The sequence below is a fragment of the Corythoichthys intestinalis genome, chromosome 2, assembly GCF_030265065.1.
Source record: "Corythoichthys intestinalis isolate RoL2023-P3 chromosome 2, ASM3026506v1, whole genome shotgun sequence".
Taxonomy (NCBI): domain Eukaryota; kingdom Metazoa; phylum Chordata; class Actinopteri; order Syngnathiformes; family Syngnathidae; genus Corythoichthys; species Corythoichthys intestinalis.
In genome coordinates, this window is record NC_080396.1 from 33,725,284 (window position 1) to 33,739,166 (window position 13,883).

General features: G+C 38.9%; 1 protein-coding gene across 3 annotated transcripts; it reads right to left on the bottom strand.

Moving 5' to 3' along the window:
* Positions 1 to 7,264: 7,264 nt before the first annotated feature.
* Positions 7,265 to 9,325, bottom strand: srxn1 (sulfiredoxin 1 homolog (S. cerevisiae)). 3 transcript variants are annotated; one of them, XM_057830300.1, is made up of 3 exons: positions 9,029 to 9,325; positions 8,667 to 8,730; positions 7,265 to 7,963 (listed from the first exon to the last, which is right to left on the bottom strand). In XM_057830300.1, the coding sequence occupies exons 1-3, from the start codon at positions 9,257 to 9,259 to the stop codon at positions 7,842 to 7,844; spliced, it is 417 nt and encodes a 138-aa protein (XP_057686283.1). In that variant the 5' UTR covers positions 9,260 to 9,325; the 3' UTR covers positions 7,265 to 7,841. The 3 variants fall into 3 exon arrangements, with proteins under 3 accessions (XP_057686283.1, XP_057686282.1, XP_057686281.1); XM_057830299.1 differs by having other exon boundaries at positions 7,275 to 7,963; positions 8,516 to 8,730; XM_057830298.1 differs by having other exon boundaries at positions 7,276 to 8,730.
* Positions 9,326 to 13,883: the final 4,558 nt, after the last annotated feature.

A 13,883-nucleotide genomic window follows, 5' to 3' on the forward strand; every position in this document is an offset into this window, starting at 1 on the left:
ATTAGTGTTTTTGTTTGCCTGCTGGTAGCTGCTGACACTAGCAAGACCAGCACAGAAACAAAACAAAAGCAGAAATTGCTGGTGAGCACCTAGTCCCTGCTGTTTTTCTTTGCAGAGTGGCTAGAGTATTTTACAATCCTGAACAATTTGTTTTCTATTTATACTCATGAAGCAGGTGAAATTTATACAAAGCAGATCGATAAAAAAAAAAGTCAATCTATCTTAATGCTTTAAAAAATTGCTTTTCTTAACCCTTCAAAAATTCCTTTGGCATGCTGAAATCTTCAAAGGTAAAACACACAGTGTCACCCATGCAAACTGCTGCCCAAAAGCAACAGGTGCAATGTTTTGGTTGTTCTTTTTTTCTTTTTTAATGCTGGTGTTGCATGTCAAAAGGCCTTTGAGGATTTGGTTACTTCCAGACAGTGAGAGCCACAGGAAGGAAATCTTCTCATACGCACAAACGCGCACACACTCCCCCACACACACCGGGGAAAATTTGGAGTCCTTTTGGAATTGGTCTCCCTTCATTTGCACAATGGCCACAAAGGGAGATCATCAAGACTACTGACGTATAGGAAAGTACTCGTCTGCGCATAACAACTTGCCAACTTGTAAAGAATGTAAATGATTTTCTGAAACAGCCCGCCCCGCCAACACAAAGGTCGAGATTTGCTGTTGGTACCAGTCTGAATAATGTTGCCAGCAGCTCAGTGTGCATCATGGAATACTGTCATGAAAGTGTTGCATGTGATGACCACATCAAAATATGATAGATTTCACACATACACATGGTAATCTTCACAGTATACTTGTATTTTACAATGTGTGCCCAATTCGTCATTAACGTACAATCACAATGCTCTAGATCAACCCAAAACAGTAACAAACCCTCAAACATCAGCATTTAAGTAATAAAAGGGAAGTTTTGACTTCCTTAAAAATAATCTGTAAGTACACCATTATTAGGCAACTATTAGTGTGCAGAATTATTATGCAACTCAATAAACAAATAAAAACATTAAGATTATTCATTCGCCCTTGTTTGTTTTCACTTGTTACAGTGAGAATGATCATTTATAAAAACAAACAAACAAACCAAGATTTACTACAAAATATCTAAAGGTTTTTAAAACAAGCTAAAACCCAAAAACTGAGTAGCCAATACATCCACCCTTGTTTTTGATAACAATGGTAGGCTTCTCATTCACAGAGTCAGTCAGTTTCTTGAACAGGTCAGGTCTGCTGGGGCAATTACAGCATCCCAGCCACTGTTCAGAAAAGTGCAGTGTTTAGCTTTACTGTAAAGTTCCTGGTTAAGAAGCACCCAATAGTTCTCAGTAGGGTTAAAGAAATGTGTAGAGGGGGGCCATGTTATTAGTTTTTCCTCTACTGGCCAGCCACACAGTTGGGTACATTGATACTGTACTAGTCCTTCTAAAAAAAATAGCATATTGTGCTAAAGTTAATTATTGTCTGTAATGTACTGATAAACATTAGACTTTCATATATATTTTAAATTCATTACATGCAACTAAAGTAGTTCAATCCTTTTATTGTTTTAATATTGATGATTTTGGCAAAAAAGTCAAGAAAAAACAAAAATCCTTATCTCAAAAAATTTGCATATCATGAAAAGGTACTCTAAAGAAGCTACTAACCGAATCAACAAATTATCTCAAAACCCCTGCGAAAGATTCCTGAGGCTTTTAAAAACTCCCAGCCTGGTTCATTACTCAAAACCGCAATCATGGCAAGACTGCCGACCTGACTGCTGTCCAGAAGGCCATAATGGCACCCTCAAGCAAGAGGCTAAGACACAGAAATAAATTTCTGAGCGAATAGGCTGTTCCCAGAGTGCTGTATCAAGGCACCTCAGTGAGAAATCTGTGGGAAGGAAAAAGTGTGGCAGGAAACGCTGCACAACCAGAAGAGGTGACCGCACCCTGAGAAAGATTGTGGAGAAGGGCCAATTCCAGACCTTGGGGGACCTGCAGAAACTGTGGACTGAGTCTGGAGTAGAAATATCCAGAGCCACCGTGCACAGGCGTGTGTGAAACAGTGGCAGAAGCACCTGACCTGGGCTACAGAGAAGCAGCACTGGACTGTTCCTCAGTCGTCCAAAGTACTTTTTTCTGATGAAAGCCAATTTTGCATGTCGTTCGGAAATCAAGGTGCCAGAGTTTGGAGGAAGACTGGGGAGAAGGAAATGCCAAAATGCCTGAAGTCCAGTGTCAAGTACCTACAGTCAGTGATGGTCTGCGGTGCAATTTCAGCTGCTGGTGTTGGTCTACTGTGTTTTATCAAGGGCAGGGTCAATGCAGCTAGTTATCAAGAGATTTTGGAGCACTTCATGCTTCCATCTGCTGAAAAGCTTTATGGAGATGAAGATTTCATTTTTCAGCACGACCTGGCACCTGCTCACAGTGCCAAAATCACTGGTAAATGGTTTACTTTGGCTTACTGTGTTCAATTGGCCTGCCAACTCTCCTGACCTGAACACCATAGAGAATCATGTGGGATATTGTGAAGAGGAATTTGAGAGACACCAGACCCAACACTGTGGATGAGCTTAAGGCCACTATCGAAGCATCCTGGGCCTCCATAACACTTCAGCAGTGCCACAGGCTGATTGCCTCCATGCCACGCCGCATTGAAGCAGTCATTGCTGCAAAAGGATTCCCGACCAAGTATTGAGTGCATCGCTGATATAATAAATTGAAGGTTGATTTTTTTTGTATTAAAAAACACTTTTTTGTATTGGTCGGATGAAATATGCTAATTTTTCTGAGATAGGTATTTTTGGCCAATTTTTTTTTTTTCCAAAATCATCAATATTAAAACAATAAAAGGCTTCAAATACTTCAGTTGTGTGTAATGGATCTAAAATATATAAAAGTCTAATGTTTATCACCACATTACAGAAAATAATGAACTTTATCACAATATGCTAATTTTTTTAGAAGGACTTAGTATGTTACAGAGCATCATGTTGTATAGAAATCAAAGTCTTCTTTAAAGATAGACATTTTTCTGTGCCACTGCTTGAAGAAATTGTCTTGGTCAGGTTTCAGCATTCCTTGCCTTGGTCAAAGGCAAGGTCTCTGAGAACTGCTAACGCCTCTAATTTCTTCAAACTCAAGGTAGGTTGCAGTTCTGGATTATGACAGCATTGGAGGATAATAGGCTCCTGGTATATTCAGTTTAATTCTTCTCATATCTTTGTGCACCTTCTCTAAAGATTTGCCAGCCTGGTAATTATATGCAACAAAATGTTTGATGGTTCTGTCTCCTGTGGTCACGCCCCAAAATCTTTGTTATTTCAAGGGTGCTGCATGCCTCTGAAAGACTTTTCATAATTATTGACATGTCGGAGTCATAAAAATTAGGGGTGGGAACCTCTTGGTTCCTCACAAAACGATGCAATTTGCGATACAAAGCTCACGATAACGATGATCTCACAATATGGCGATGCAACAATTATCGGTACATTGGTCAGGAAATCATTCGAGGATATTCTGCAAAACGACTAATAAACATTAAAACAAGCTATTTCATCTTTCTTCTTTAAGTTTATCACTAGAAGTAGAAGTCCAATCCATTTGAGCTGGGAGGGTGGCAGCAAAGGAACTCCTACCACTTCAAACGGGCCCCTCCCACTTCTATGGCCCTCGGTGGCAGCCAATGCCAGGCAACAAGGTGGTTTGGGGCCATTTCAGGTCATTACCTCTTGATTTTCAGTCACTTCCTGTCGATTATGGGAAATTTTATGAGTCACTTCCTGTCGATATTGGGTTATACAACAGGAAGTGACCTGGAAATGAATAGGCAGTGACTCAAACTCAACAGGAAGTGACCTGAAAATGCCCCGAAAATCGGAGTGACCGTGAATGCTCTGGTTTCGAAACGAATGAACGAAGGATCGTTCAAGTGATTATTTCATCAGCGAGCTCTCCAGAAGCCTTACAATGATCCTGATTATTTGATTCAGGTGTGTAGGAGGAGGGAGACTCGGAAAACACGACAGGAAAAGTGGCCCCGACGTCCGGATTTGGTGAATCCTGATCTACACACATGATCTCATATGTAATACTTCCAACTAAAATTCAACTTAATACAGCTTGGAGTTGGGAATTACTGTATGTATAAAAAGATACGGTCAAAATAATCTTTTGCCCAAGAATTGTGCAAGAAGTATATATTTTTAATATGTTAAAACATTCAGTTTTCGTGAAAGTCTGATCATTGAGCCCCCAGGACTGCTCCAGTCACTAAATATTAAAGTGCGTATGATGCCAAAATGCATGTTTATTTCATATTTCACGCGATGTTTTATACTCCTGAAGGAAATGGACTGCTTGGATGTGTGTGGAAGCGATCGTTTTATATATTCAATTTTTTAATCCCGCGCCATGAAAATGAGTGATTCCGGCTCCAGTCTCGGGTTTAGGACGAATGCGAATGTGACGTCACCCAGGTCTGCATCTCACAGTATAGCATTGCTTTATAGCATGCAGATGGACTGCGGATTCAGCTGATTTTGCGGATTAATTCATTTATTTTTCGCATCATGCCAGCCAAACGGCTCCAGAAAATTGTTGCTGCACCAGGGAGAGGCGTGTGAGGCTTTTTGAGTTTCCGTTTCCCGTTCACCGCGGATATTGGGCAAAACAAGCCCTACTACTGTGGGACCATTGGACTTATAAGGAAGTGAGTAAACATCGTATTTTGTATTATGTCAAATACTGGGATTATAACACACGTTTTAATACGGAGGTGGCTTGCATTTTGTGGCTGACTGACCACTCGGCCAACGACCGGCGGCTTGTCGCACACCCCCCCGCCTTTTTCGTGTGCCCGGTGTTCTGTCAACCCCATCAGAAATTGCAACTTTGTGTTAAAAATGGCTGCGAATACAGCGATTACAAAGTAAACACTACAAACTTTCCTTAAATAAAGGACTATTTACTTACATTTGATCATGGACAGACATGTAGAAAAGTTCTCCTCAGACACATCCTACCAGGTTAGCTGCATACAAACTGCACACCGCTCTCTGTTTACGTTTTCCCCGTGTAGTAAAGCATTATTTTACGCCATCGTTTTGACCATGTGGAAGCTACGCGCTCCTCCGACGTCGGCCGGTTTGTCCGGCGGTACACTCCAGCTGCTTCCCCGGCGGGCACTCCTGTCCGTCGCAGGGGAACGAGCTGTAACTTGCTCGCCAACTGGCGGGTTGCCGATCGGCGAAGACAATCGACAACCACGCCGCCGCGTGACATGATCCTGGCTGGTTTTGTGTGATTTTTTTTGCTTCGAAAAGCAAAAATAAGACTTGAGACGTCACTCGGTTCGGGTTAGCATGCCAGCTTGCTGTCACGCCTCTTGACTTGTTTATATTCTCCGAAGCCATGCAGGGAAATGACAAAACCCTGACTAACTACGGTGGCATAAAATATCGTTCGGGAGGTGCAACAGTAAAGGTGAAGTCGACAGTTTTAACCATTATGGAGTAATTTTGCCATGTCGTACTGAATAAATGCATTTTTATTATTTCTAGGGCTGTCAAAATTATCGCGTTAACGGGCGGTAATTAATTTTCTTAATTAATCACGTTAAAATATTTGACGCAATTAACGCACATGCCCCGCTCAGATTAAAATGACAGCAGTGTAATGTCCGCTTGTTACTTGTTTTTTGTTGTTTGGCGCACTCTGCTGGCGCTTGGGTCCAAATGATTTTATGGGTTTGGGGAGTGAGCATGGTGTAATGACATCAACAATGGCGAGCTACTAGTTTATTTTTTGATTGAAAATTTTACAAATTTTAATAAAACGAAAACATTGAGAGGGGTTTTAATATAAAATTTCTATAACTTGTACTAACATTTATCTTTTAAGAACTAGAAGTTTTTCTATCCATGGATCGCTTTAAGAGAATGTTAACAATGTTAATGCCATCTTGTTGATTTATTGTTATAATGAACAAATACAGTACTTATGTACCGTATGTTGAATGTATATATCTGTCTTGTGTCTTACCTTTTCGTTCCAACAATAATTTACAGAAAAATATGGCATTTTATATACGTAGATGGTTTGAATTGCGATTAATTACGATTAATTTTTAAGCTGTAATTAACTTGATTAAAAATTTTAACCGTTGACAGCCCTATAATAAACAAATACAGTACTTATGTACCGTATGTTGAATGTATATATCCGTCTTGAGTCTTATCTTTTCATTCCAACAGTAATTTACAGAAAAAATATGGCATATTTTATAGATGGTTTGAATTGTGATTAATTACGATTAATTAATTTTTAAGCTGTAATTAACTCGATTAAAATTTTTAATCGTTTGACAGCCCTAATTATTTCATATTCCATTCAGTACAAGACTGTTATTTGTCATGACCATACCATTTATTTAGCAAATGGGGAAAAAAAATACTTCGATAAAAAGAATATCCTATAAAAATATTGGAGTAGAGAGATTGAAACAATGACATTTTACGGATCTCTTCGTCGCATTTTCCTCGTTCTAATAATTCCCCCTCACTGGGTTGAATTCTAACCCTGCTGACATCATCTTCCTGTTGGGGACGCTAGAGCCCTATATTGGCAGGCGTGGCTAAACGGCGAATTAAAAGATTAATTTGTCTGCGCTTTGCCAAATTGTTGTTGTATATAGTCGAATCGTCTCAAAATATGATTCTAATTCAAATAATAATGCTATGTGTTTTGTTTTCTTCTTTAATCCTGTCGTACGCACTTTAAAGGTGGCCTTGCATTATTTAATTTGTACGTCATTTCTTATATATGTTGAGGTCATTTTATCAGGTTAGCAAGACATATGGCATACAAAATGCCCAAAGTGTACTTGTTCAAGCTATTTTAGTGAGTCAGTTTTGCTTGCCTCTGCAAACAGCTTAATACTCATTAATATGTTTCTGACTGGCTCAATTTTGAATATTAAATGTTTAGATTTAAAGTGAGTGGGTGTGCTTGTGGACAAGTGTTTATATTAAGACATTTTGTGAGTGGGTGCGTAGGAAGCATTAAGCGGGCAGGTACTTGCATAATAAGGCGTTGTGTTATGCCACATCATTTGAATCCGCTCGTTTCCAGAGCAGTTTGACCCAATAACATAATTCCCATCAAACCACATCGATGACATACTTGAGGTCACACACTCATTTCGATCTAGCTTATGCATGACACAGTGGGAAACAAACGGAATTCCATGTAAGGTAACATTTCTTTGACAATTAAAAGGTTGTGCAACAAATGGAGTCTCTCTATCTGAATAGGTTTTACACTCTTTATTATAAGATGACTATTTTTGTTGAAATAAAACGACATTAATAGGGTTGCTGTGAATGTTCGTATTTATTTTCATACGACCTAAAATGTTTGTGTTTGTTAACACAATTAAGGTGAATGTGCGATTTCATACAGGTAAGTGACCAATTTTAAGTAATTGCATTAGTACCCCCTACATATGCAAACAATTCTATAATATTACACTTTATTTAAATAATTTGCAAAGTATGATACAAGTTGTGTATTATAATTATTGTATAATATATTATAATGTGACTCATTGTGTCTGTGCCTTGCCCACTTGGGGGCAGTACAATACAGGCATCTGTTTAACAAAACAAAAACAAACAAACAAACAAAAAAACCTGCAGTAATCTTTCTTCATTGTTCTTCACACAGGATAAAGAATACACGCCTGTGAGAGTAATATATTGTATGTCTACTCCTATTGTATGTTGTATTCAAATCCTTGCTGCTTCAAGGGACTGTGGTGTCATTTGTGAGTAAATGTCTACTTCAATGTCTAAAAATTGTAACCCCTCCATCCTTTTGTTGATGAGCCTTGGGGGAACCCTCACATCCTCTCAGCCCTACATCCATCTTGGCAAACCACTGGACATATGTAGTGTAGAATTTGCCTGTGAATAAAACAGTTTGTAAATCCATTTTCATGTATTTCTGTTTTCACTGCCAAAATTTTCCATTGTGGGCTTTGGTTAGCAGTGGCTGAGATTTATTTGTTTTATAAACAATAGCTCAGGGTGCTAAAAATACCAGAAGCATTTAAAATCTGCATACCATTATGGTGAGGCTACTTCTCAAACTAAAGAGTAATAAATGGAGTGAAAAGGGGGGGGGGGGGGGGGCATTTTATATGAAAAGTACAACCTAATATTGGTGCATTAACCCCTTCAAAAAAAGATGGCAGATAAATCAATAAATATCAACCATTAATAACAATTAGCTTTGAAATCTGAAGGAAAAAATCACAACAAGTTATGATGTGACTATTGATATTACCTGTCTATTATTTTAAAGTAAGAAAAAAATTTTTTGACAGGTCCTTTAATGCTGAACATATTTTGACAATGATAAAAAAAAATGTCCCCTTTGGACTGCAAGTATATATCGCCCCCTGATGGATAAGCATCTACTATGCATCATCATCACACAGTGATTGGTCAGTAAACCTAAGTTATCGCAGATCCGGAGTGGAAGCTCCAAGGTAAGTCCTAAGGTCAGAGATGTCGGATTTGACGATCTTGGCAGGGATGGTCTGCATTTTCAACCGTTGGTAGGCAGCGAATCGATGACACCCTCCAAAAGAGTAGAAATAATTACCCCCTTCTCTGCCTTTTATCCAAAGCACATCAATGGGAGGAACAACACTTATGTCTGCTCCATCCTGAAATGAAAAGCTACCATTTGTCAGCAGGGAAAATTGCATGAGTATTTATTAGTAAATATGATAATAAACACATGAGGTCGTATGCCATTTTAACATGCTGTTGACAGGAAAGAAAATGGAATAGACTGCCTTGTTTTTCTTAAATTCCTGTCCAAACAAATTTACATTTCGTCTTACCGGGCATTTGAAACGAATAAGAAACTAAAGAAAGAAGATTGATGTATTGACAACAATAATAATATAATCATTTTCAATCATATCCAGTCAGAATTTTGCTTGCAGCAAAACTGTGTACCTTTATTGTATTGACGAGACTGTGGACTTTTTCTTCGTCTAGAACCGGTGGAAACGGCCTGATGATGACATCAATAGGAACGTCGGTCACTTCCTGTAGCCCTTTCGAGTGAATCGACTCGCTGTCGTCTGTTTTAAGTTCGTCGCCCCCAGTGTTCATTGTCGACTGATTTATGCGACAGAAACCAAATTGGGTCGCGATCCTTCTGCTTCCGCGGAACAATTGGAACATAACCCAAACTTCAAATTTGAGCCAACGAGTAACTCCTCACTTCCGCGTTTCGAAGAGGGTGGAATCATTGACGGGGTTTCTGATTGGATAGTGTCGCTGTCAATCATAACTATGATTTAAAAAGGAAACTTTCCCATGTTGTGGACGGAAAGTTTCATGTTTGTGTTAGCATTAGCACGGGAAATAGACTTTTACATTGAAATGCAAGATTATTTAGGTTTTTCTTTTTTCACAACTCGAATTCTGTTTTTCCAGAGAATGTCTAGATTTCCTTGATTCACTTATCTGTTTCAATATATTAAAGAATAACAACTCATAATCCTTTAATAAAGAAAGTCATATTTTTTATTGAACAATTGGTGAAAATGGTGTCATGGCTCACTATTTTACACCTAACATTTTATAGATCAGTGGGTGATGGTTGGTTGTGCACATAAGAGGAGTTTGACTTTTGTGGCAAGGAGGGGCAAAGCATCTTGATGACCCCGAAGCGCAGTGGCAGCAATAAAATTAATTTACAAGATATATGCTCAGATAATCCCAGTTGTGTGTGTGTGTGGGGGGGGGGGGTGCGTGAGCGCGCGCATTTTTCTGTCTTATCTAGTGGAGAAACAGACGCCACATCCTTTTTGACTGAATATTCTAGCCAGAAATCCTCGGGTGGTTTTGGCTAAGCAAAGCAAATGGCCGTCTCTAAGGTGCTAGTCACATGATGTGTTCGAAAAATAATTTGGACCCATTCTAGAATTTTTTTTAATTTTTTTTTTTTTTCATTTTATTCATTTTTGTTGTTTTATAGCTTTATAACTTTATAACAACATTTTACCACCATGTCTTCATTTTAAATTCATATATAGGAAAGTCAATTACATGCAGTTACATCATTTTCGGCCGCCGGGGGTTAGGGGGGGCCCCCTCCTTAATCTCCGGTATGGTTGTGCAGCATTTGGATGCACCAATCGGTCCGCTATCGTATGTATGGTTTCTCCAAGGACTAAAAGCAGCAGAAAAAAACATGGATGGCAATGGTCAGCGGTCAAAACATTACAATGAAAAGGCTTTTTTCCCCTTTTTTTTTCCACTTTTAGCTGTTTAAAGCAGCCCTAAGGAGCTTTCTTTTTTGTTGAGTTTGGCTGGGCTTGTGGACAAAAGCAGTTGTGTTTTACCTGACGCAGTGCTTCTCAATTACTTTCTGTTACGCCCCCCCCCCCCCCCCCCCCCAGGAAGACGTATATGTTTCGCGCCCCCCCAAACTCTCTGCTGCCACTGTAAATAGTATCATTTGTCTATAAAATTACTATTATAAATACGCATTTGCCTAACATTGTGTCCTTTTTTTCTAATAAAGAAAAAAAGTAACATAGATCAACTTATAATAAAGTATAACTTTATTAGCATTGTTTTGTTTGTAACAGAGAAGACTTGACGCGCATCAATTTGCCTTAATTTTAAAAAAGTCACATCCAAACTGTAAAAATATACACTTAAGGTACATTTTGACCATTTGATACAGAAAAATAAAATGTAATAAAATCAGTAGATAATAACAAATTCAAATTGATTAGAAACAGGACAATACGCCAAAAAATTTGACCCAAAAAACGAAACTGAATAAAAGAAAAAAAGAGTGTCCTTGGACAGAAGGAAAGTTTTTATTTTTGCTGCTCACACTCAGTATTACCTCCTTTGCAATGGTGTGGAGTTATTTTGCAATTAGCATGCTAACTATTCTCACTGGTTTACTGATATAACACTGACAAAGCAGGACGATTGTTGGCAATATTCGGCACGTTTTCGCTGAAAAACAATCAAGCGGCTTATCAATGAGATTGGGGTCGAATGTCTATAAGTGGCGTCTTAATTGATTTGGCTTCTGGCTGTCCGCTATATTTATTTTTAGACACAGTAAACAGTGGTCTTTACTCATCACCCACTGTATTAAAAGTCAAAGCTAAAAGGCAAACGGCACGAAAAAAACGCATTCTCGGCGGCCGAGGTAGAACCGTAGGTGAGGGTGGTCGTCGTGACGATCCCAAGCCGAAAATGGGACTTCTCGGGCGGCGACGTTAGAACAGGACAAGACGGTCGCTGCGTGAGTGAGTCCGGTGTTCTGCCAAAATATTCTACATCGGCGAAACGTCCTACATTAGTCGAATTTGACACCTAAAGTACTACCGTGCGCTCTAAACTTGTTTTGTTTAGATGCATACAGGAATAAGGTACTAAAAAAATGCCTGCAGAAAATACTTAAATGTAGTTATATCAAATAAGGACGGTTTAAACACGCTACGTGACTAATGTGGTCAACTGCTTCAAATCTAACACAAAAAAACACAATGGTTAAAAGTATGAGAGGGTAATACATGCAAAAAGTATCTTTGAGGCTGTGAAAAGGTTCTAAATAACTAAATAAAAACAAAAATAGTGAGTAATCGCCGCCTCTAACCGATGTGCGCATGCGTGTGAATGCATGCGCAAGCGCCCTGAGCATTGTGTAGGATGTTTCGCCGCGTAGTAAGGAATGGCCGAACACCGGTCGGAAAACGGCTTTCGAAAACGGCGGCGGCGCACTGCTCTTCATATCTGTTTTCTGTGTGTTGAGTGCTCTTCCTTAGTTCAAAAATACTGCACGCACTCTGAAAATGAGAGCGTCACTGCATACATTCAGTTTCAAACATTTTTTTTTTCAATCGTTTCTTTTTTTCAGATTACAAAACTTTTGGCCTTGATTTAACACCATACACTGCCACCCACTGAGTGGATGTGCAAGTACACTTTATTCCAGTACGGCAAAAAAAAAAAAAAAAAAAAAAAAGCATGTTCCCCGAGGACACACGTGCCCCCCCTGGCATCGCTCTGCGCCCCCCCAGGGAGGCGCGCCCCACTATATGAGAAGTACTGACCTGACGGAAGGCTCTATTTTTATTTATTTTTGTTATTCCCTAACTAAGAAGTTTTTTCCAGTCATATTTTATTTCTTTATTTAGACAATGTTGAGTGGTCTTTGGACAAATGTTTATTTTTTGCATTCCTGGATTGTTAAGAGATTATTAACAAGTTTGCATTTATTGTGTATGTAGATATAATTTATGTTCAAATATTGCAATTTAAATTTGCTAATAAAATCCAGATATTTATTCTGGAATTTTTCAAAATGCTTTTTTAGTAGTTGTTGGAAACAAAGGTTTGAATTGAACGGTGTATCACCTGAACCAATGCATATGAAAATTAGTATTCAGTCAAGTATATACAGATTTATATTGCGTTGATCATTTAACCTATCAATTAATTATGTCAATGTTCATGACAAATGTAGCCCTGACTCCAGTCCATTCAATCTGTTTTGTCTTATTAGTTTCCTGTCCCCAGCAAAAAGTGTACATGCAAGTTATGCTGTTATCTCAATGTTGAGACCAAACCTACGCCCTTGGTTTAAAGCCTGGTTCAATCTTTGAAACTTGAAGCTTTGAATTTGACTATATGGTGACGTAAATGCTTTATGGCAACTTTTTGGGCGGTGGATTTTTTTGTACCACAATCTATCTAAAGAAATAATTAATGAGGAGGAAGGGGCCACTTGTATTTCCAGGATCTCTCAGAATCTTTACCCGTCATGGTTCCAGGTCAAAGACAAACATAGAAAACACGTACCACCCAAATACAGCAAATATGGGCTTCACCAACGTGGAGTAAAAAATGGCATCTGTCATGGCGGCACCCTGATGCGCACTGTAAATGGGAGCCGGTGAACGCCATAGGTAACGTCAGTTGCACTCTGCCCAGTTTTTCTTTATAGTATAGAGTTCCAACTCAGCCGTTACCGTGCCAAGGATAAGCAGTATAGAAAATGGATTGGAGAAGGTGATAAGATAGAGCTGGGTAGTAATTTTTTGAACTACTGTTTTACAAACAGCCGTTTTATTTTGATATTAAGACCAGGGTGCCTCTTTGAAATTCATGCCAGCAATTAATCTGAAAAATAAGACGCCACAAGCCCTCCATCCCGTAACTCCTCTTTTAATGAGGTCGTGTAGACTGTTGCATGATACAGGCGCTCTGCTTCAAAGTGCTTAACTTAGTACAGTACTGTTCTATTTTTGCTGGGATTTCAAAGAGCCATGCAGGTTGCTGTGGTTACAAACACAGGACATCTGGGCTTGCAGCTTTGCACAGGTAAATCTTCAAAAGATCTGCAGAAACAAAAGCATTGTTGTGTCCAACACATAGCTATAACGTCTTCTAATGAGACAATTAAAAATGATTTCTTGGCCAGAAGAGGCAGGTCATTATATTGAATTATTACAAATACTTTCAACTGCAACGGTAGGCACCTTTTTTTGACAATTAATTGGTCACATGGGAATCAACATGAAGGAACTCTATATATAGTCGCTAATCATTAAGTGTGCAATCTGTACATTATATGTCTTTGTAGTGTGAAACTGAGCAAAATACCTAAAGTATCGCTGTACCAACAGTCATTCCCATCTAACATTTGAGCTTTGTTTCTTTTAAAAAAGCTGTGAGCTAACACCAGTCTGTTTGAAAAACATTAGTTTGCCATAAGGACTAAGGAGTGTGCAGCTGGCTGCTTGTGCACATTTAGCAAATATGTGTGGTGACA